The 24,121-nt window shown below is 56.2% G+C and overlaps 1 protein-coding gene and 1 non-coding gene across 2 annotated transcripts; one reads left to right on the top strand and one right to left on the bottom strand.

The window, feature by feature from the left end:
- The first annotated feature begins 429 nt into the window (after nucleotides 1-429).
- On the top strand, nucleotides 430-511 carry TRNAL-UAG. Its single transcript has one exon. It is a non-coding gene; the product is annotated as a tRNA-Leu (tRNA).
- Nucleotides 512-5,169: 4,658 nt separating this feature from the next.
- Nucleotides 5,170-21,514, bottom strand: SDR42E2 (short chain dehydrogenase/reductase family 42E, member 2). The gene is given in 13 exon segments (XM_023764834.1): nucleotides 5,170-5,286; nucleotides 5,288-5,403; nucleotides 7,949-8,026; nucleotides 9,580-9,643; nucleotides 10,173-10,238; nucleotides 10,731-10,868; nucleotides 12,355-12,437; nucleotides 16,869-16,944; nucleotides 17,535-17,653; nucleotides 18,230-18,287; nucleotides 19,780-19,875; nucleotides 20,338-20,524; nucleotides 21,462-21,514. Coding segments are annotated over 13 exon segments (1,251 nt in total).
- Nucleotides 21,515-24,121: the final 2,607 nt, after the last annotated feature.

Here is a 24,121-nt window from a genome sequence, read left to right as displayed (position 1 = left end):
GAGCAGACCATGGGGCCCCAGGCCTGCAGAGGTGCCCGGAGGTAGGGGCGAGAGCTCGCAGGGTGGGACCCGGCCGATTCCCCGGAGACCCCAGGTCGGCGGGCAAGAGCCGCGCCGCCGCCGCGCCCCCAGGTGGCCGTGGGCGGTAGATACACGTTCATGGAGGATCAAATGCACACACACCTCAGGACTGAACATTAATGTTTAACGTCGAGAAACTCTCCTTTCCTCCCGAATGCTGTGTCCGACGCAGCTACTGTTGCGAGTCACTAGGGCACGGTGACTCCCAGATGCAGAGGGAAGCCGGGGCTTAGCAGGAGCCCGAGAGGCTAGAGTGAGCATGCGCATGTCCACGAAGGCGGGGCTTGTCGCGTAGGGAGCCACGTCATTAGTCTGATATAGTCTCAACGGAACCCGCAGCGAGCGGGAGGTAGCGTGGCCGAGTGGTCTAAGGCGCTGGATTTAGGCTCCAGTCATTTCGATGGCGTGGGTTCGAATCCCACCGCTGCCATACCGTTGTTGGTCTCACTTTTCTTTAAAGCTACAACCTTTTTGTGTCATTCTCACAGTTCCTCTTTCTTCTCCCTTTTCTATTTTCTGACGCTCATTTTTTCTTTTAATGGAATTGGTGACAGGGAGGGGAGAACTAAGAAACTGCAGCACAGGCCCTCTCGCGCCCTAGCCTAGTACACAAACCCACCAATCCTGCTACCTAAAACACAAAAAGGAAAGCGTTTCTGTATTCCCAGGATAAACCATCTGAGATACTTTGGAAAGTTCCCAACAGTCATTTAATGGTTCGATGTCTGAGGCCACAGGGAGTGGGTCTCTTCACCCAACAAGTACAAAGGTTATGTGGGGGTGATTTAATCATGACCCGAGCTAAAAGGGTTCCTTCTGGCTGGCTCTGTGTACTTTGGAGCGCACCCACTGACTCCAGAAACCTCTGCTGGCAGAAATGTGTCAGGCGTCCCTGGGGAGGGGCTCTGGTGTCGGGGGACTGCCCCACTTGGGGATTATCAACCTTGATGTCCCAGCTTCATAGGTCTACCTCCTACTTGGGCTTCAGTCTTGGTTTAGGGGCACCCCAGATATTTATTCATTCAACAACTACTTATGCAGGACCTACTGCGGGCCAGAAACCACGCTCCTCATGAGGCTACAGAACAAACAAGGCAGACATGTGTTTGCACCCATGGAGTTTACAGACATTGTAATTTCATCAATTACACCTCTGAGGAGTGAGTGTTAGCAGTGCAGCAAGCTAACCTGACCCAGGGCCAACAGAAGTGACATTTAGTTGGGACTTGAAATGAAATTCTGTGAAGGCAATTCAGGGCGCTGGACCGAGAGCAAGCAGTGGAGCAATAGCAAAAGATGGGCCTGAAGTGTTAGGTAAGGAGGGCCATCCATGCCAAGGTAAGGCTTTGAACTTGAGCCTGCACTCATCGAAAGGTTTTAAGCCAGAGGGTGGCACGTCCCAATTTTGGATTCAAAAAGTCCCTCTGGCAGCGAAAACAGGAGGCTGCCTTCAGAGCCTACAGCAGTCGTCTAGGAGAACAGAGAGCAGCTTGTACTGGGATGTGGCGGTGTGGCGGCCAGAGGGGTGGGGCAGAGAGACATTTTATATGTGGATCTGACAGAATCACTGATGAAACAAGAAGAGGAATATGTTAAAAGTAATTCCAAGCTTCCCGCCCTGGCCAGGTGGTTCAGTTGGTTGGAGCGTCATCCCCTACACACCAAAAAGTGATACCAGGTTTTGGGGTTGGGCCCCTGGCTGGCGGTGTCTATTCTCTCTGTAGGAAGAAACGTTGGATGAAGAGGTTTGCAAGATAGACGATTTCAGTTTGATTCACACTGAATTTGAGTCAATCTCCTGTGGGACATGGAGTTGGACATAGAAGTCTGGAGGTCTAGAGAACATTCCAAGCAAAAAATACAGATTGAGAAGACATTGGGGGCAGAGGCCATGGGAATGGATGAACTACCCAGGAAGAGTGCATGCAGGGAGCAGAGTCCTGAGGAACATCTTAAAGGGAGGACAATGGAAGGGAAGTCAGTGAAGGAGGCGGAGGACTGGCTAGACCAGGGGTGGGCAAACTTTTTGACTCAAGGGCCACAATGGATTCTTAAACTGGACCGGAGGGCAGGAACAAAAGCATGGATGGAGTGTTTGTGTGAACTAATATAAATTCAAAGTAAACATCATTACATAAAAGGGTACGGTCTTTTTTTTTTTTTTAGTTTTATTCATTTCAAACGGGCCGGATCCGGCCTGCGGGCCGTAGTTTGCCCACGGCTGGGCTAGACACACAGGTGGGGAACATGTGTTACGTCATATGGACCCAGAAGACTATTCAAGGAGGAGGGAGTACCCACTGTGTTGAATTCTGCTAAGAGGCTTGGCAAGATATAGATGGAAAAGTATCCATCGGATTTATGACTTATGGACAAGGTCATTGATGACCTTGATTAAAACCATAGTTTTAAAAAATATTTTTATTGAGTTCAGAGAGGAAGGGAGAGAGAGAAAAATCAATGATGAGAGATTATAATTGATCAGCTGCCTCCTGTACACCCCAAACTGGGGATTGAGCCCAAAATCCAGGCACGTGCCTTAACAGGGAATCAAACCGTGACCTCCTGGTTCATAGGTAGAGGCTCAACCACTGAGCCACGCCAGCCGGGCCTAAAACTATTTTGGAATGGACTTAAGAAATGAACACATTGAGTGTAGACAATCACAAAATTTGATTTTGAGGAGGGAAGAGTGATAGCAGTAGTGGGAGGGGAGACTGGGAAATGTTTTAGATTCCTGACACTGGTCTACAATAGGGAAGAGCATCAGTACACGCAATGATTGGCTGTGTCACCTTGGGCTGTCCCCGGTGACAACTCTGTTTTCTGTATTCATGACGCTCCTGCTCAGTGTCTACAATTAAGCTTGGACCTCCTACTTGCCCACTTAGAACCTTGTGGAAGGCTAGTGATCTAGGCAGCCTCTAAAATGCTCGTGGGGCCCTCGCTGGTTTGGTTCAGTGGATACAGTATTGGCCTGTGGACTGAAGGGTCCTGGTTTCGATTCTGGTCAGGGGCACATGCCTGGGTTGTGGGCACAATCCCCAGTGGGGGGCATGCAGGAGGCAGCCGATCCATGATTCTCTCTCGTGGTTGATGTTTCTAACTCTCTCTTCTTCTCTGAAATCAATAAAAATATATTAAAATAAGATAAAATAAAATGCTCCTGGGAACTCATTTGTTGGGTGGAGGCATCACCCCCTGCCCTCCCGGGAAAGGACGCTTGAGAGGAAGGAAGCTTTCTTGGCAGAGTGACCATGCTGCTCCCTGGCCGGGTTTTAGACATTCTGCTTCCACAGCATCAGGGACGAGGGGACCTAAAGAAATCCAAACATTCCAACACACTGATTTTGCTTGTGGGCCTCCAGAGCTGATGTTTGCTAGTAGACAAAAGATCTAGAAGGTTATGTGAGCAGGAGAAGCCTGCTCCCCTGCCTTAGGAACAGCTTTCTCAGGACTGGTAGAGAGAGCAGGTCAGAGCAGGTGAGTTTAGATGCAAGCGTGTTACTGAGAAGGGAGCCCAAGGACTTCCAGCCCCAATTGGAACTGAAAATGAGGTAGACCCCAGAGCTCCGCCCAGGCCTTGGCCTGGCTGAGGTGCAGACCAGCGGAAATAACCATGTATTGTGTTTAGGCCCGTGGGCCTGGGGCTGCTCCTCCACATTACCCCGCTGCAGAGCGGTAATCCCCACTCCCTCGCTGAAGTTACACACAACCCCAGTTTCCTCATCTGGAAATGGGAATAGGCCTTACGAAATAAAGAAAAACATGTAGATGGAAGCCCTTTCACATTGCCAAGCATTTAACAGACATAAAGGATTGTTATTGAGCTTTTTAACATTATATACACACATACAGGTCAGCCTAGCGCAGAGGAGCATACACGGTTTAGCTGCTTCACAAACCTCCTTCATTGCTCAGCAGAGGGGCACCCAGCCAGGACGCCGGCCCATCCGCTCTGATTAACTAGCACCTCCCCTCCCCTCCCCCACAGTTTTTATAGGTTTGTGCTGGTTTTCATCTTTTCCAGGATCCATAGTTTGCTCGGCCAGTTTCACGGGTGCGTTTTGTGATATTCATGGAGTATTTACACACTGCTCCTGGCGTCCATACCAGCACATGGTAGAGGCGCTGCTTCTGTGGGAAGCAAGGCTGATGAAGACATCTTGTGGGTTTAAATATCAAAGATTATGGTGACCACCACTGCCCTCTCCTTTACAAATAGAAGCACTACTAAATTATAAAATAGGACCAAGTTCTAATTCTTCCTATTATAACCATATTGGTACTTTTTCCAGACGTTTAATTATTTAAAAAGTTTGTTTTGTTTTGAATGTCGCCGCTAGTACTGTGTTTACTATGCTGAGTCACCCCGGACGCGTAAACCGGAAACCCAAACGGCCAGGTTGGGCTGGGCAGACGCGTGGGTATTCACACACGGGGCGGGGGGCCTGCGGGAGTGAGCGAGCCCAGGCGGGAGTGAGCGAGCCCAGGCGGGAGTGAGCGAGCCCAGGCGGGAGCGATCAGACGCAGCGCTGCTAGAACGGGTCGAACCAGGATCCCAGAGCATCTCAGGACGAGCCCGGGAAGCTGGGGAGCGAGGAGGGTGCAGTCCCTAGAGAGGCCGCAGCGGACGAGGAAAACTCTGCAAGCTCCCCAGCCTGCACCAGCCACTACCGACCGCGGAGGCCAGGCCCCCGCAACTCACCCGGGCGGCGTGGCTGGAGAGGGTGGAGCCAGAGCGGGAGGGGCGGGGCCAGGGTAGGGCACGTGGGAGAGGGGAGGGGCCGGATCCAGAGGGAGGAGCAACCAAGGGTGGGCTCAGGCGCACCCCTCGGTCCAGGAAAAGGAGGAACCGAAGCAGGGGAGACCGGGGGCGACCCAGGACTGGACAGGGGTGGGGACAAGTCCCGTCAGACGGAGCGGGCCTAAGGCTAGGACGTCATCGGTACCGGGCCAGGCCCGAGCGAGAAGCAGGACCAAGACCCAGAGGACAGGCAGGGGCGTGGCCATGGCTCCGGAACGGGCAGGGGCGGTCCGAGGCCGGAGGGTGGAGCAGAGGCGGGACCAGGACAAACGGGCCGCTGGTCAGACCGCGGACGGCTGCAGGCGAAGGAAGTGCAGCGCCGCGGCGAGCAGGCCGAGGAGCAGCAGCAGCCCGAGCAGCAGCCGCAGGAGCGCCCGCGCCCTGGCGCCGCGGGGCCGCCCGGGCCGTGGTCTGCACGTATCGCTCCACGGCGTCCGCGAAGTTGAACTTGTCCGGAGCGTAGCCCAGCTGGGCGCGGGCCCTGCCGATCCGGAAGGTGTGCGTGACGGCCCACGCTGTGCACCTGCGGCGAGAGGCGGGCAGCTGAGGGCGGGACGGGGGTGGGGTGGGAGCGGCCTCCCAGGCAAGTTTAAAGGGACCCGCGTGCTGGTCCGGCTCCCGCGCAGCCCTCCGCAGGGACAGCCTGCGTCCGCCCGTCTCCGTCTCCCTCGAGGAGCGCCTGGAGGGGCCTTTCCGGCGTCTCCCCACCCGAGCGCTGAACGCAGGCCCCGAAGCGCCCCTCTGCCGGCCTCGCAAGGTGCTGGGAGCAGAAGGCCCTTGCACTGGGCGCCTCGCCTCTGCTCCGGACCAGGCCTTCAGCCCTCGCTGAGCCACGGAGCCTCCCCACGAGGACTCCGTCACGCACAGGCGCTAGGGTTTGAGCTGCGTCTCGTCTCGCTGCGGCCACATGGCCTGGAGCCCACAGGCTTCACGGGCAACGACGCAGCTCTCAGGGCCAGAACTCACTCTCTACTCGACCTGCGCTGTCTCAGTTACTCCTCTGAGGTGGCTCTGTGGCACCACCCCCATCTCCTCTTAACATAGCTGAACATTGAAGAGATGCCCAGGGTCACACGGGGAGCCAGAGTCCTCCTCCTGCGACTTGGGAGGATGCCCACCCAGGTGGCCCCACTGGGCGGGCCGCTAACGGCCGATTCTCCCCTGGAGCGGAAGCAGCCCTGGGTCTAGCCCGGTTCTTAGATGCTTGTGGGAGAAGACAGGGAGGGAATCGGCTCTTGATCCTTTGGCCCAGGCTCGGGAGCTCCGGGCCTTGGGGCGGGCAGCAGCTGTGAGCTCCATCAGCAGGGTGCTGCAAGACCGTGCTCTCAGGTCCGAGGCTGGGGCTCATTTCCTCCCTCTCTTCCTCAGACCTGCGTCGGTGCCCCTTCTGTGCGCCCTGGAGCTCTTCCCAACTGTGCCTCCTGGGCTTTACTCAGTGTGTTGAGCTGCCCGGTTCCGGGGCTCTCCTCCCCTTTGGACTGTGAGCTCCTTGGGGTAAGGACCATGTGTGGCCTCCATTGCTCAGCACAGGGCCTGCACCAAGGTACAAGTTCAATGACTGAAACGCTACCAGTTCAAACTAGAGGGCTGGCTGGTGTGCACAGACTGAGCGGCAGAGGGCGCCAGAGCCACATTCCCCAGGAAATAGGGATCCTTTGCCCTGAACTGCCCAGAAGTCAAGGAGCCGGAGGGAGCCAGGTCCCTGCCCTGTTACGATTCCGCAGCATCTTGGCAGCTCTTTTACACTGATGTGATTCCTGACTCATTGCACAAGCTAGTACTTAAGCTTAAAATCATTTAGGCCTGGTTGCAGTTCAAATTTCAGCTCTGCTACTTCAGTGAGTGATCACAGGCAGGCTGTTTCACCCATGTGTCTCATTCCCTTCCCTTTAAGTGGAGATGGTAATATATCGTATAAGTGATGATTAAATGAGACCGACACAGAAAACACGGCCTGACATATCGCTGCCACTCAAAAGATGGTCACTGTTGTCAGCGGTCTCATTCCTCTGCTAGTTTGGATGGTTCAAAGGAGAAACGGTCGGGGATTGCCTATTTCTGTGGCCCAGCCTCCACTGCCAAGTCAGAGAGCACCGAGCTTGGAGTGTCAAGCCAATTCCAGAATGGTGTGACCAATCACTAATCTTTCTAGTCCTGCATCTCACCAGAAAATGAGATCACAATCATAATTCTTTTGCCAGGAATGCCTGAGTGCAATGCCTTCCAGGCTATCAGAGAAAATCAAATAAGAGACTGGATTGGAAGGATTTTGCAAATAACCCCAAACACCCATAAAGTTCGCTGCAAGAAAACGCCCTCTCTTTTAAACTGTATATGCAAATAGAAACATCATCATTATTTGAAAGCACTATTCTGTACAGGGTAGGTACTTAGCATATCCGTGTTATTCAGTAAGCATGGACAGTGAACCTGCAACTAAAGGCTCTGTGCGAGTGTGTTGAGAGTTGGCAGAGTTGGGGGAGTGGTAGCATTCTAAAAAGTGAATGTCATGCCCGGCCAGCATGGCTCAGTGGTTGATCGTCAACCTATGAACCAGGAGGTCACGGTTCGATTCCTGGTCATGGCACATTCCCGGGTTGTGGACTTGATCCCCAGTGTGGGATGTGCAGGAGGCAGCTGATCAATGATCTCTCTCATCATTGATGTTTCTATCTCTCTCTCTCTCCCTCTCCCTCTCTGAAATCAATAAAAATATATTAAAAATAAATAAAAATAAACAGTAAATGTCATGGAACCTGTTTTTTGGAGCCACCAGCTTGGCTGGGAGGATAAGCTGGATAAAATAACAACGGTGAGGGATGGGCTTGGAGCCGGCACATTTCAGATCAAGAGAGTACACACAGCCTAAGCAAAACCCAGAGGTCAGATGACTATGACGGACCTCACCCGAATTTGGGCCCACCTGGGAGGTTCTGAGACCGCAGACAAGCTTCCAGTTGTGGTGCCAAAGGGGTGAGGGGTAGTGGCAGTGGGTGTGGAAAAGAGCAGGAAGGTAAGTGAGGGTGCACCGGGCACGGGGCTCCCCCGGCAGCAGCCCACTTACCTCACTCCGGGTGAGCAGCGGCGGGACGCTGCAGATGGGCCTCAGGGCCAGGTGCAGGTACTCCATCACCGTGGCTGTGGGGAGAGAGGCGCTGACCAGGAAGCCTGGCTCTGTGCGAGCTCCAGGGGCCCTTGGGGACGTATCAGTTATTTGCTTTGCTAGGGGAAGTCTTCACTTTGCAAAAATGTTCTGTCAGTGGATTCCTTTAAATCAGCACTTCACAGCACATGCTGGGGTGCCTTGTTTGGCTGAGAAATGTCACAATTAAGTTGTTATCACATTTTAAGGACGGACCGAGCAGATTCCAAGTTACCTCCTAGTAATGTCTGCCTCATCACTTCTATTCCAATACTAGAGGCCCAGTGCATGAAATTCATGCACGGAGAGGGTCCCTAGTGGCTCCTGGCTGCGCCCTTATGTGGTTGGCCAGCCGGCCCTGACCCCTGGTTGAACTCCCGGTCGAGGCGACAATTTGCATATTAGGCTTTTATTATATAGAATGCTCTCTTGAGTAGGAGAGGAAGAAGCTGGGGTAGTGGCTCTTCCTGGGTTGCACTCTGGACCACTCCAAAAAAAGCTGATGCTCCCTCTGCCCCTTGGTTCTCACTGTTGCCGATGTCATTGTTCTGGGTGCGGCGGAGGCATTTTTATATTTTAAAAGCTCCCAGGTGACTCCAATGTGCAGCCAGGGCTAAGAACCTTTAGGTTACAGTTAGCTCCCCCTGTAGCCCCGTAACACTGCCGGAACCCTAATCTTCCCTCAGCTGGGGCCAAGGAGTGTCAGTCACCGTGGCGATGCGTACTGAGCAGCCATCCTGCGTGTGTGCCCTGGTGGACAATGTTGTACAAACCCCTGCTTTAAAAGGCAAGCACCCCAGGCTCAGTCCCACACGTGGGGCGTGCAGGAGGAAGCCAGTCAATGGTTCTCTCTCCTCACTGATGTTTCTCTCTCTCTCTCCCTCTCCTTTCCTCTCTGAAATCAGTAAAAATATATATTGTTTAGAAAGGCAAGCATCCCAGTGCGTTTAAAATACAAGTCCTGTGGAGGTTCCCGGAGCACAGCCCTCTGTGACGTGAGGGCCCTGTCCCTGGCCTAACACGGCCTGCCTCACACCTGCTCTGCACGCGCTGGAGGCGGCTGGCGGGCGGGGGCTGGGATGTGAGTAGAGACTGACCTTCAGGGTGAGGAGGAGAGTCTAGGGTCAAAGTGGGACCTCACATGCCCCAAAGCACCCGACTCCGGATGACCTTGGGGGCTGGAGAGCCCAGGGCCCTCTCCCCCTGAGTGCAATGCCTTCCAGCGCGGCCCAGGTGTGAATCCCTTTCTCACGGTGGCACCGTGGGCAGGTCACTAACCTTCAGAGCCTCAGTTGCCTCACCTCTACAATGGGCCCACACTACCCACCTGGCAAGTGGCACAAGGTTTAAACACGGCCAGGACTAGGGTGAGGGGAGGGACGTGCGGGGCTGGGCCCGGGCAGGTCAGGCCTGGAGCACTGGCTCTGAGTGAGGGTCTCCTTAAATCCTGTGCCCTCGGTGACTCTCTGGCCTCCACTAGTCCTGGCCCTGGGACTGCATGTCCACCCGGCACATGGAGGGCTTCTAATACACACATGCTTTCGCTTACCTGTCAGGTAAACCCAGGAGGTAGGTACCTGGATCCAGGGCTGGCTGTACCCCAGCTTCTCAAACTGCAAGAAAACAGCCTGAGATGAAAACAGTCCTCCAGGGGCTCGTGTGGAACAGCCACATGCCTCCTTTCCCCTGGGGCCCACAGAGGTACCCTGGCCCCGGGCCCACCCCCCACCCCCCACCGCCAGCCCAGGCCGATGCCAGTCTCGAAGTGAAATCCACACCCTGACCTGAAAACTCAAGTAGGAATTGAATGCGTGGGGTGGAGGGTCACTTGGGATCATCCACATCATTTTGTTTTTATTTACGTCTGCCTACACCCAAGGCACTTGCGCAGGGGGCGGGGGGCAGGGGGGAATGACACCAGATGTGTGGAAGGTTTAGAAGAGGAAGCAGACTGGGAGGGACTATGGCCAACAGGGCAACACAGGCCCCCAAAAGGACAGCTACCACCCAGCTCCAGGCAGTGCCAGTGTTACCCAATGGATACTGTTTCCAGAACTGGTTTTGCAGATGAAATGTGATGTTTTAGAAGGAGGGAAGGATGACGGGGAGAGCGGAGGTGGGGGTGGGCATCTGGGCACCTACCAGCGGAGCCATCCACTCAAACAGGTTGACGCTCTCCCCGTCATTGATGTAGTAGGCTTGCCCGCTCTGCCAGGGACACCAGAAAAGGGCACAGTCAGGCACCTGCCTCCTCCACCTTCAGACGGCTCCTGGCAGCCACCCTGGGCCCAGACCTGGACAATTCCCTTTCAATTCTGGAGCTGACCAGCTGTGTGACCCGATGGAGTCACTTAACCTCAATTTCTTTGTGTGTTTTTTTCTCAGTTTCTCCATCTGAGAAACGGAAGGATAGAAATGGGAGCTCCTGGACTGCTATAAAGATGGAAAGTGTATGTCAAATGCCTGGCATTTGGTGACGGTGCTTCTGGCATCAACGCCAGCTACCTCACAGGGTCACTGCTAGGCGCTAATCCTGCTCCGTGACGCCCCCTACCCGGCCCGCCCCAGCTTCTCCGGGCTGACAGTCCTTGCCCACGGCCCTCTTGGGTTGGGGAGAAACGCTGTATGTGAGCCAGGACTCCCCGAGGGGTGGAGCCCGGCTGCAGCCCGCGGGGAGGTGGGAGTGTCACGGGGACTCACGGCCACGTAGCCCTTGGCCGCAGTGAGGGCCTCGGCCGCCAGCACGTGTGCCTGCACCAGGTTGTGCACGTGGACCCAGTTCATCCTGGTCCTGCGGTCCCCGAATCGGAACATGAACAGCCTCTTCTTGATGTGGCTCTGAGGGCGGAGGAGAGGGGCGATCAACACAGGCCCCAGCCTGCGTGCCTTTACATTTCACCTCTGTGCTGATGGGCCCCACATTTCTAGCTCCAGGCCGGAGCCCTCTGCCCCAACCCCAGGTTCCATCAATAGTCCCCGCGAACTCGCCGGTCCCGGAGCTGATGCCTGGTCTTTGCTCTCTCTCAGCCCCGCTGGGAGGGAGGGGGCGGCCTTGCTCTCCCTTCTCTCATACCCCACATCCAGCTCACCTGCAAGTCCCGTTGGCTACACTGTGAGAATCCGTCCAGAATCCACCGCTTCCCACCGCCCTGCCTGCCCCATCTCTCACCTGGATCCCGAAACAGCCCCCTAGGGGCCCTCTGCTGCGTCCCCACAGGCCAGGGGACCCTTTCAAGCCCAGGCAGAGGGCATGTCTCCCTGCGCAGAACCTCCTGGGCGCCATCTTGCAGGTGAAAGCCTCAGTCCTGACAACAGCCCTTCTGATCTGGCTGCAGCTTCTCTGTGAGGACAAGCCCCTCGCCTGCGTCTCCCAGCCCGGCTCCTCCCTGGAACATGCTGGCGGGTCCCACCTCAGGGCTCAGACTTGCTGCTCCCGCTGCCTGGCGGGCTCTTCCTCCAGATCCCTGTGTGACGCGCTCTCCTACCCCCTTAAACTGCTGCTCAGATGTCCCTGCTGCATGACGCTCCCGACTGCCAGCCCTCCTGGCTCCTTCAGCCTTTAACACCTTTCCTGCTCTGCAGAGAACCTGGTCATGTGTCATGCTTACCCTCTACCTCCTTGTATGAGAACGCGAGCCCCACGAGGGCAGGGATTGTCTGTTTTGCTCACTGATCTGTCCCCAAGCCTAGAACACCTATCTTTCTCATGTCCAGGTTGTGCCCTCGCTGTCTCCTCTGTTTGGACAACCTTCTCTCTACCACCCATTTCCTTGGTTAGTTCCTTCCTCTCCTTCCAAACAGCTCAGGCACCACTTCCTCCAGGAAGTCCTCCTGGACTTCCCTCTCTGCCGAGCTCTCATCTTCTTGTTCTTGTTCTTCCTCCCTCCATAGAGCCCTCACCACACTGAGTCTATGACCTGCACGTGTCTCCTGCCCAGGCTTTGAGAAATCTGAGGACAAAAGCCCCCTTTATCAGCTTTCTCTGGAGAGAGGGGTTTTTTGCATGAAGACTCTGGTGCTGGTGGCATGGGATGAGCCACCTGCCCCCATGGAGCCCAGGTCTGAGTGGGGACAACAGGCTCCCTCTGTCTCTTTGGAGCCATAGCTCCGTGTCTGCCCACCCGTGTCTAGATCTGGCTGGCATACACTGAGAGCTGCGCCTGGCAGGCCTGAGGGGGCCCGGGCACCTCCCGGAGCTGAGGGCCCCACACTAGGAACACTGCCCCAAGCCTGCTGCAGGGACCGTGGGCTGGGAGCACCCCCATCCATGAGAACTTGAGCCAGGTTCCTCCTGGGCCTCAGGTCCAAGGCGGGAACGACATACCGCCACACGGGGCAGGTGCCTCTGCTCTTCAGGGCCGTAGATCCCCGGGGGCCGGAGTACACAGGTCCGGAGAGTGCCTCCTCCTAGGACACGGGGAGGGCGGTCAGAGGGAGGCGGTCCAGAAGAGGGGGGACAGATGGCTGCCCACATCTCCTGGTCCTTACTGGGCAGGTTAGCAGGGAAAACAGGTCCTTGGGGTTTCCTCATTCAGTTAGTATTCCCTCAGTCAATTAGTTAGTCATTCAACAAACACGGTTCAGAGGTTTTCTCCTTGTCCCCTGCCCCCTGCCCCCTGCACTGGGCCTTGGGTTGGACGCTGTGGAGAACCTAAGAATGACCAAGAATGCTTCCCGCCCTCATGATGCTCACAGGCCAGTGACAGTAAGACCTGGATGCAGGTGTGTGCACTGCCCTTGACAGACATGATTCCTTCCACTCCCTCCTGTGCTCATGTACAGGTGCACACAGACCCACACTCCCTCATGCCGACAGCTGCAGTTCTTTCCTTTTCCTGATCATCAGTTAGATAAGGACTATGATGCCCTCAGGGAGGTCCTACTATGTGCCTGGCACTCTGGTAAGCTGCAATTTTTCTCCCTCAAGGCAGCCCTCTGAGCCCAGGTTCAGACAAGGGATGCGATTTGCCTAAGGACACACAGCTCAGCTTTGTGGAGCTGAGATGGAGATCCAAGCCCAGGCTCTCTCCACTAACCCCCCTGCCTCTCGGTGACACAGAAATAACAAGTAGACCCTGTCTCCAGCTTTGCCAGCCTCGGTCTCCTCACCTGGAAAATGGGTGCTTTGTAGGTGGTGGTAGAAGATATACTCTCTAGGCCGGTGGTCGGCAAACTGCGGCTCGCGAGCCACATGTGGCTCTTTGGCCCCTTGACTGTGGCCACAAAGTTTCCATCGCACTGTACGTACGCGCCCGCACGTGGTATTTTGTGGAAGAGCCACACTCAAGGGGCCGCAGTTTGCCGACCACTGGGCTAGACCAGCAATGAAGAAAGGACAAGACGGGCGCCGTCAGCACATGAGCCTGCCCCCTAACTCTCCCTGCTCTGTGCCAGCAGGGCCCCCAGACCAAGACAGAGCTCGGTCCAGGGCCTCCCAAATTCTCTACCAGGGCCCCCCTTGTGGGGTGGTGAATGTGTCTCCTGTGGGGTGTAGCCTGAAGGGTTGCCACAAATATATCCTTTCAAGTTTTAGGAAAGCCTACAAAATTTTCAGTTTATTCTCATACTCCATTTGTGTTTTAAATTTAAATTTTTTAAAATTACTTATTTGTAAATTATTTGACACTCAACCGCAACTCCTTAACGGAGATGGCGCCTCCTGGACGGTGTTCTACTTGGGAACCCAAGCGGCGGCTCCCGGTTTAGAAAGCCCAGGGTAGACCAGCTCTGGGGCCAAAGCTCACCTCCTTTGCGGACCTCCTCTCCCTGCGTGAGGCCTGGGAGGACTGGCAGTCTAGATGTGCCCCTGGCCCCTGAGGTGGTGGCCGTGGGACCTAACCTGGGCCAATGACGTGTGCTCACCAGGAAAGTGACTCCAGGACCTACACTCTGAGGGGGAGGGTTACCCAAGAGACTGATCATCAGCTCCTGCCCCTCGGGCCCCCAGGGCTGCCCCAACCCTGTCCTGTCCAGGCCTTGGTGGCCATTTTTCTAGAAATTTCTGTCCAATGTCCTTCCAGTGTAAGTCCCCTTCATCCGGTCAATTAGCCAGGACCAGCGTCTGCAGGTCCCAGCCAAATACCTTGACTGCTTCCCAGATCAACACCCTCACCTGACAATGAGGCCAGGGTAGCGGATTAGGTGGTAGCTCTGAAGACATATGTGCACATCCCACAATCTGCGCATGCGGCCTTATGTGGGAAAAGGGTCTTTGCTCATGCAATCAAGGACCTCACAACGAGGTGATCCTGGATCACGTGGGTGGGCCCAAAGCCCACTGCCAAGTGTCCTTATAAGAGATCAGGAGAGTCAGGTGGAGAAGAGGCCACGTGGAGACAGAGGCAGACGGGCATGATGCACCCACATAGCCAGGAGCGAGGGGAAGAGACAAGGAAGGACTCTCCTAGAGCCTTCGGAGGGAGCGAGGCCCAGCGCCTCCCGGAGAACGGTGAGAGCAGATGTTCCAGCTGCTCTAAGCCACGGGGTGTGTGGCAATGTGTCCTGGCGGCCCCAGGACACCATGTACCCAGAGGCAGAGAACGCAGCCACGGCACACTGAGCCGTGGTCTGCACACCTCAGGGCTTTGCCTCAGGGACAGGGCCCTCCACGCCAGGTCAGAGGGGCCAGCCTGGGTAGCAAAGACTGGAAGTCACCCAGAGTGGCGGTGGCTGGGCTCCGGAAGGCAGGTATCAGGTGAGCTTTTCTGTAACAGCCCGTGGCTAATTTTAAACTCTGGGTCACCTGGGCGCAGAGGGGGAGGGTCGGGTTGCAGTGACATTGGCCGGCAGGGCACTGGGCAGCCACATCACAGACGCCTGGGCCCAGGGTATCCATGACTCTCTTGACCATGGAAAGTTGGGGATGCTCATATAAATAATTCTTGGCCTGAGGATTAGGTGTCCGGCTTCTAGGCTGCTGGTCCTGTGCGTGTGTGTGTGCGTGTGCGTGTGCGTGTGCGTGTGTGTGTGTGTGGCAGGGGTTGGGGGGCTGGCAAGTAGAGAAGAGAATTCAACTGTACAGGGTGAAACCTCTGGAAAACACAGCTGGAAGTTCCTGATAGGCCCAGGGTGATGGGGTGGGGAGGGTTTTAAATTTTTTTAATCCTCACCCGAAGATATGTTTATTATTTTTATTTTTATATTTTAGAGAGAGAGGAAGGAAGGGAAAGAGAGAGGGAGAGAGAAACATCGGTCAGCTGCCTCCCATATGCCCCCTGACAGGGATCAAACCCACAACCTAGGTATGTGCTCTGACCAGGAATCAAACCTGCAACCTTACGGGATGACGCTCCAACTAACTGGGCATCTGGCCGGGGTGGTGGGGAGGATTTTAGGGGAAAGAGCTCATTCTCAGAGACCGGCTCAGCTGTGGCTACAGTGCAGGATGGTGGTGAGCCCCGGACTCTGGTGTCAGACCCCTGCGGTGGGGGAAAGGTTCAAACCCCGTATCTGCCACCGAAGACCGTGTGACCTGAGCTAAGTCAGTTAGCCTCTCAGCCTCCGTTTCCTCCCCTATAAATTTCAGGGCTTTATAACTGCAAGCATCCTTGCTTTCCAAATCCAATTGGTCCCTGAGTTTAGGTAGTGAGGGTAATAGAGTTTTCTTTCTTTTTTTAAAAAAGATACCTTTATTTATTTTAGAGAGGAAGGGAGAGGGAGGGAGAGAAACATCAATGATGATAGAGAATCATTGATTGGCTGCCTTCTGCACACCCCACACCAGGGATCAAGCCTTCAACCCAGGCATGTGCCCTGACCGGGAATCAAACTGTGACCTCCTGGTTCATAGGTCGACGCTCAACCACTGAGCCACGAGAGCTGGGTGGTAACTGAGCTTTCTGATTTAAGTTTCTGAATTTTGGAAAGCAAATAGGGATCATTTGGATAGTAAGGAATTTATATAAATCGACTCGGTTCCTGAGTTTGGAAAGCAAGAGCAACGTCAGGGTCTTGCCTCATGGATGCTGTGAAAAGTTATCAAAAATCCTGCTTATGAGAGATCAACCAAAGGACTTGTATGCATGCATATAAGCCAAACCAATGGACACGGACAACAGGGGGATGAGAGTATGAGTGCGGGGGAGGATGGGGGTTATTGGGGGGATGAGGACACATTTGTAATACCTTAACCAATAAAGAAATTTAAAAAAAAATCCTGCCTATGAAATTGGCATGTACAATAGGCCTGAGGTGCTGTGAGCACTTCCTAAATAGACTGTCCAATTCTGCCCTTCAATAGCGCCCGTTATTATTTGCCCTCATACCAGCTCTGCGAGGTAGACTCCACCATCATCACATGTCTTTACAGACGAGGACACTGTTGCACAGAGAGGGTACATGCTTGCCAAGGCCACGCAGCTAGAGGTGGTGGAGCTGGGCTCTGAACGCGGTCGGTCTGATGACACTGCGTAGCCACTGGCCACTGCGCGCACGGCCACCTGCCTGCGCTCTGTCACTCCTGCAGCCTGAAAAGGCGCTGGCTGCCAGGGGGCAGGAGCCCGTGTTCCTGGGAGCGATCTCGGTAACTCGCACAGCCCTTCCAACGCGCCACACCCGCTCCGGCCTCAGAACTGCTGCGCTTTTCTCTGACGCGGGTCCTTAAACAGGATCCGCTCCCATCTGGTCTCTTCCCCACCTGACCATGAGCAGCCTGAGGACAGACTGGGCTCTATCCCTGGTGGGGGTGGGGACACAGCAGGTGCCCAGACACGTTGAATGACGAGTGACCGAGGCTCTGGGGGTGTCCTTTCGGGGGAAGGGGCCTCAGAAGCGCGTCAGCTAAACGCTGGAACCACACGTATGTTGGGGCGGGGCGGCACGGGGAGGCACGATACTGACCTGGGAGAGGCGTGCCGTTGGCCGTGAGGGTCAACTGGTCGGCAATGGCTTTGGTCCGGGAGTAGTGGTCCATGTGCTGCCGGAGGAGGGTGCTGCTCAGTGACGCCGCCGGCTCGGCCTGCACAGCCCGCCCGGGCTGCACCTTGGCTTCAGACCCCTCGACGGTTGGGTTCTGGGGACTCTCCGTGGGGAATGGCCAAGCCCTGAGCCCCGCCGCCCCTCTGCCCTCTGGTGGAAGCCACAGGGGCAGTTCAGGGGAGAGGGGCCGACGTCACACAGCCAAGGGCTCCTGGACTCAGGGAGGCTCAGGCATGTTCACGTGGAGCCCCGCAGGGTTCGCGTGGCGTTTCTGCACACGCCAGCTCCTGCCTGCTCCCCACAGCCTCACAGGTGCTTCATGCCCAGAAGAAAGAGGCGCAGAATAAAGTGCCTGGCTCAGGTCAGACAAGGGGAAAGAGGCTGGCCGGCTCCAGGCCAGGTTTGTCTAGTGTCAAAGTCCACGTCCATGACCAGCTCAGAGAGAAGAGGGCCTGTCCACTCTTCAGAAGGAGCGTGTTGGGGCCCCTTCTTCTGGGACTCGCCCCGAATTGGGGATTGGCTCTGGCTCCGCCCTCCCCTTCCCGGTGGGTCCCGGCCGTGGGCCCTGCCCCCCCTGCAGGCAGGTACCTTCTCCAGCGGGAAGTACGGCACCGAGTCCTCATCGCCCTGCTCGATGGGCTTCCCGCCGAAAGCGACGTTGACGGTGCTGGTGTAGACGAGCCTTGGAACTCGCCGGCGGACACAAACTACAGGACAGGTGCACAGAGTCTCACACACACCCTCCTTCCCTCACTCGGATGAGGCTAGTCCCCTGCTCTGCGGGCCCCGGGATGCCAGGCCAGCTCACTCCTCCTCCGTGTGCTGTGGCTCCCAGCTCCCTTGCCAAGCACAGGTCAGAGGAAAGTCTCACTCAATGGGGACACAGAGGAAACACACTCCAGAGTCAGAGAGAGAAGTGAGGAGCAGGACGTGCCCAGAGCCCAGAGGGGGGTCTCCTATTTTGGTTCCTCAGTGACTTTTCTCACTCCTGACCCCTCACCCCCGTGTGCAGACTCTCCCCGGGCCCAGACACGCTGACCACCCCGCTGACCGCCCGGGCAGGGGCTTGGGCAGGACACGCTGACCACCCCGCTGACCGCCCCGGGCAGGGGCTTGGGCAGGTCTGCCACAGGCAGGAGGTGTGCCACAGGCCCCCCGCTGGGCGAGCGAGGTAGGGAGGAGGGTCCAGCTCTGTTCCCTCCCCCGCCCCAGAGCTGGGCCTGTGGCAGGAGGGGAGAGAAGGCGGAAACACACGCAGGCCACACTGGGCTCTGAGCGCCTACCATCGATCACCAGTTTGGTGCCACCGACATTTATAGACTCAATCTGCTCTTTTTGAAGCTAAAAGACAAGATGAGGTGGGAAAGTTGGGGAGTTGCCTCTGCCTTGTGGCTGAGCCCGTGAAGGTGGGGGCTGCAGAACTCCAGCTCAGAGGAGGGCTCCCAAGGGGCACAGGGAGAGCGAGCTCCGGGGCCCAGCTCGGCCGCCATCTCCCTGGGGGAGGCTCTGTCTCGGGGCTGGCCCTCATCCCCTCATCTGTAAGGTGAGGGCAGCCCCCGTGCGTGCTCCGCAGTATGAAACGAGCCCCATGGGGGGAATGGTTCAGCGCTTGACACAGAGGAGGGACTCAAAGCGTGTTGGTTTGCTTCCTCGCTCTGGAAGTCTCTCCTTCTCCGTCTGACAGACAGCGACACTGTCCGTGCCCTGGCGAGGGGCTGGGGTGCCGCCTAGAAGGAGCTGGTCTGCAGTGAGACCTGCCGTGAGCCAGGGCCAGGCGAAGCCTTGCACGCCACTCAGTCCCGGCAGCCACGCAGGGAGGTGGCTTGCACGCCACTCAGTCCCGGCAGCCACGCAGGGAGGTGGCTTGCACCGACCGAAACTGTTTGTTTTCGCGGCCGCTGTCTTTGTTTACCAGGTAATTCAATCAGAAGGGTGCAGCCATTCAAACAGTGGAGGGTTTGCGGTGAAAGGAAAGGAACTTCCCTGTCAGTCCTGATTCCATCTCCCCGCCCCCAGAGGCAACCGCCGTCTCCAGTCGCGTGTATTTCTAGAAACAATCTGTGCTTATTAACATCGGCACACAGATGTGTGAGTATATAAACATTGACCTGAGCCCTAGCCAGTTTGGCTCAGTGGATAGAGCGTCGGCCTGCGGACTGGAGGGTCCTGGGTTTGATTGCGGTCAGGGCACATGCCTGGGTTGCAGGCTCCCCCAGTGGGGGTGTGCAGGAGGCAGCCAATCAATGACCCTCTCTCATCATTGATGTTTCTGTCTCTCTCTCTCTCCCTTCCTCTCTGAAATCAATAGAAATATTTTTAAAAATAAATAAATACATAAATATTGACCCGAGCTTTTTTTTTTTGAACAAACAGGAGGATATCAAGCACTATTTCTGCACCTTAGAAAATGTTCAGTATAACACATTTTGAGTTACCGAATTCTTTTGAACTTCATTGCGTGAATACATCACCATTTTTTATAAACAGTCTCCCACTGACGAGCATTTAGCTTATTTCCTTGTTGTGTTATCAAAACAGCGCTGCAGATAAGTATAGCATCTGAGTATGAGGATGTGCTGATAGATGCTGCTGACGTAGGTACTGGCAATGTCAGCCCTTCACAGGTGAAGGAAGGGGGCTCAGGGAGGTGTGTCAACCTGCCATGTCACAGGGCTAAAGTGGCAGAACTGGCTCTCGGTCCCATGGGTGAAAGACGCAGCTGGGTGTAGCCCAGACCCTCCCGGTGCAGCCGAAGAGCACTCGTGAGCACACGGCTGAGGGGCGGGCGGGCAGAGCTCCGTGTAACTCCAGGGACCGCATGTAAGGGGCTCACCTTCTCGGCGCCAGACATTCCATGGGAGGCCACGTGGAAGACACAGTCCACCCCTTCGAAGGCACGGAGCAGGGCTTCCTCATCTCGGACGTCAGCCTGAAACGGGAGGAAGAAATGGGGTAGGGGTTTGAGTCCAAGGCAGAGGTACAGCTGTGCACCTGGCCCGGTCCCAGCCCGACCGAGCACCTGTAGGGCCCGAGGGCTTTGGGGCAGGATTTACACGACTTCATAAGAGGAAGTCACCAGCATCAGCCCACTCATCCAGCTGTCACAGCGGCTGTGCCCGGGCACTGCCTCACCAAGCCCCCATGAGAGCCTGTGGAGCAGAGCCTGCAGGGCCCCTTCCTATGGATGAGGACATGAGGCTCAGTGATGCAGAGCCTGTGGCCATGGCTGTCCAGCTGGGAAGCCCCGGGTAGAGCTGGAGCTTGAACAGCCTGGACTCTCCTTCAACATCATGTTACTGGTTTTGCCTCAGATATTGTCTCCAGACCTCCACCCCCAGCCTGGACTGCCCACACCTCCCACCCCCACCCCCCGAGACCCTCATCCCTGCACCTGGATGAACTCAGTCCCTGGGACCAGCTCCCACTGGGGTCTGCGGAGGTCAAGCAGGATGACAGAAGTGCCACTCTTGGCCAGGCTGGAGCCCAGGCTAAAGCCCAGGTAGCCTCCTCCTCCAGTCACCAGAACCTTCTGTCTCGGGGCCTGCACAGGTGTGGATTGAGTCTTCTGCTGCAATGCTGGTGATGGGGCTGTCGTGGGCTCACTGGGTTTGGGACCAGTCCCCAGACTCACGTCTGATATCAGGCCCTACCCCAGGCCAAGATACTGACCCAGCTCCTGGCCCAGGCCCCAGACCTGAAGCAGCACCAGGTCCCGGCCCAGGTCCCGAGGCAGCACCAGGTCCCGAAGCAGCACCAGATCCTGAGGCAGCACCAGGTCCCGGAGCAGCACCAGGTCCCGGAGCAGCACCAGATCCCGGAGCAGCACCAGGTCCCGGAGCAGCACCAGGTCCCGGAGCAGCACCAGGTCCTGAAGCAGCACCAGGTCCCGGAGCAGCACCAGGTCTCGGCCCAGGTCCCGAAGCAGCACCAGGTCCTGGAGCAGCACCAGGTCTCGGCCCAGGTCCCGAAGTAGCACCAGGTCCCGGAGCAGCACCAGGTCTCGGCCCAGGTCCCGAAGCAGCACCAGGTCCTGGAGCAGCACCAGGTCTTGGCCCAGGTCCCGAAGCAGCACCAGATCCTGAGGCAGCACCAGGTCCCGAAGCAGCACCAGGTCCCGAAGCAGCATCAGGTCCCGGAGCAGCACTAGGTCTCGGCCCAGGTCCCGGAGCAGCACCAGGTCCCGGAGCAGCACTAGGTCCTGGCCCAGGTCCCGAGGCAGCACCAGGTCCCGGAGCAGCACTAGGTCCCGGAGCAGCACTAGGTCTCGGCCCAGGTCCCGGAGCAGCACCAGGTCCTGGCCCAGGCCCCAGAGCAGCACCAGGCCCTGGAGCAGCACCAGGTCCCGAAGCAGCACCAGGTCCTAGAGGAGCACCAGAGCCTGGAGTAGGTCTGGACACAGCACCAGGCCCAGGTCCAGGATCTGAAACTGCACCAGACCCCAGGCCAGGCCCTGACTCAGATCCCAGGCCTGAGACCCCTCCTGAGGCCTGGCAGACAGGGCAGCTCTTCTCCTTCTGGCCTGCAGCTTTGCAGGCTTCTGGGGAGGAGCCTGCTGGGTTGGGCTTCATCCTTTACTGACCCATGTGGACCGACCAGGATCTGTCAACCTGCAGGGAAAAATAAAAGACCACCCCCCCCATGTTCTAGATTTGTCTCAAGTCACATGTATTATCACACCCCTAGGGGCTAAGGAGAACTCCTGGGGGGAATTAGAGACCTGGGTTTGTAGAAAACCTGTCCTATTTAGAATCTTTTTAAAAAAAAATATATTTTATTGATTTTTTTACAGAGAGGAAGGGAGAGAGATAGAGAGTTAGAAACATTGATGAGAGAGAAACATTGATTAGCTGCCTCCTGCACATCTCCCACTGGGGATGTGCCCGCAACCCAGGTACATGCCCTTGACCGGAATCGAACCTGGGACCCCTCAGTCCGCAAGCTGACGCTCTATCCACTGAGCCAAACCGGTTTCGGCCTATTTAGAATCTTGAGAACTTCCCAGTGGCTGTTGCCTTACTCAAAGACTCTAAGACAGCAGTTCTCAACCTGCGGGTTGCGACCCCTTTGGGGGTCGAACAACCCTTTCACAGGGGTTGCCTAAGACCATCAGAAAACACATATATAATTACAGATTGTTTTTGTGATTAATCACTATGCTTTAATTATGTTCAATTTGTAACAATGAAAATACATCCTGCATATCAGATATTGACATTACGATTCATAACAGTAGCAAAATTACAGTTATGAAGTAGCAACGAAAATAATTTTATGGTTGGGGGTCACGACAACATGAGGAACTGTATTAAAGGGTCGCGGCATTAGGGAGGTTGAGAACCACTGATCTAAGACAGTGATGGCGAACCTATGACACGCGTGTCAGAGGTGACATGCAAACTCATTTTTTTGTTTGATTTTTCTTTGTTAAATGGCATTTAGATATATAAAATAAATATCAAAAATATAAGTCTTTGTTTGACTATGGTTGCAAATATAAAAAAATTTCTATATGTGACACAGCACCAGAGTTAAGTTAGGGTTTTCCAAAATGCTGACACACCGAGCTCAAAAGGTTCGCCATCACTGACCTAAGACAACGCAGTCAGGCCTTGGGTTTTACACCTGGGGAAACTGAGGCCCAAAGTCACACTGCATGGCTGAGATTTACACCAAGTATTTGTGACTTCTCTACCAGGTCCTGAAAACCCCAGCTCCCATGTAGTACCAGAGGAGGACAGATCAAATCGCATCAAAGGGAACCTCACCAGATTGGGGGGTGACTGCTTTCTGACTGCGGAGATACAGAGGGCTTCCTGGAGGAGGAAGAAGAGAAGGAGGAGGAGGAGGAGGACAGGAGGAGGGGAGGAGGAGGCAAGAAGGAGGGGGAGGAGGAGGACAGGAGGAGCAGGAGGAGGAGAAAACAAGGAAGGGGGAGGAGGAGGAGGAGGTGAAGGAAGAAGAGAAGGAAGGGGAGTAGTAAAGGAGGAGGGGGAGGAGGAGGGGGAGGAATCCACATGGGATCCAAACAGCCTCTGTGCCCTGGAAACTCACATGCTTCCGAATGCTGCACCCCCCCATCCTGACCACTGTTGTCCCTGGTCTCCCAGGTGCCCCGCAGAACAGGTGGCTGGCACTACAAGGTCTGCCCAAGCCCACAGGCTCCAGGGTTAGGTCTGTGCACCTCAGGGGCCAGCACTGAGGAGCTGTCCTCCTCGCTCTAGACTTAAAGCAAGCTAGGCTCAGACACCGCCACCATCATTGTCCCCCTCCCCAGCTCCTGCTGCATCTGAGGATGAGACTGGACCAGGGGCCAGGCACCGTCATCATTAATAACAGCAGGAACCATGTCCTGCGGGCCCACAAGGATGCAGAGGCAGGTAAGTCTCTGCTCGGTGTGGCACACAGTGGCTGCACAAGGAACAGGTGTGCCGAGTGCCGGAATGATGAGCCCCATGGCTGTAGCGGGTGGTTGGTGGCCACGGGACAGGGACCCTGACAGCGCGGGCCTGGACCTGTGTCTCCACACTGCCCTACTCTCCAAAGCTGAGTGAGGGATAGTCATGCCCCGCACAAGCTCTGGCCCTCACGGGTTTATGGGGGGGGGGGTTTGCCCCAAATCGGAGTCATCACAGGGGATGAGTCTGATGCCCCCAGAGGGAGCAGAGAGGATGCAGCCGCAGTGTGGGGCCTCCTGTGCCCAGACCCAGGGGTCTGTCCCGGGAAGGTCTGTGGGAGGGGCCAGAGCAGCTTTTCTGCCCCGCGGGGATGATCTGAGTGACTGAGGCTGGGACACTGCCTGGTACCCATTTTTCTGGGTGCGCTCGTGGGCAAGAACCTTAAAACCTAGCGGCACCTCAGTACCCACCGCTGTAAAGGGACCCAAATAACCCGGCCGCTCCATGACCCTCACGTGCCCGGGCAAACAGGTGGCGGGAGGCCCTGCAGGTCGCACTCCCGGCGCCGCGGTTAACTCTCCGGGCGGCCCCGGGCGTGGAGGCTGCGGGTCCCGGCACCAGCGACAGAAACCGAGGCGCAGGGAGCATCCGCGAACCCTCGCGAACTTAATGGACCAGGTTGAGGGTGACCGCAAGCCGGTCACGGTGAAAGGGAGTGTGGACCGACCCGGGGCGTCGTCCTCTGGGCGGCAGGAGCGCGTGCCCCCCGCGCCGAGACGG

This window comes from Myotis lucifugus, unplaced genomic scaffold, assembly GCF_000147115.1.
Source record: "Myotis lucifugus unplaced genomic scaffold, Myoluc2.0 scaffold_352, whole genome shotgun sequence".
NCBI classification, from domain to species: Eukaryota; Metazoa; Chordata; class Mammalia; order Chiroptera; family Vespertilionidae; genus Myotis; species Myotis lucifugus.
Note: the sequence above shows the minus strand (reverse complement) of the source record. Positions and strands in the feature narration are given on the sequence as shown.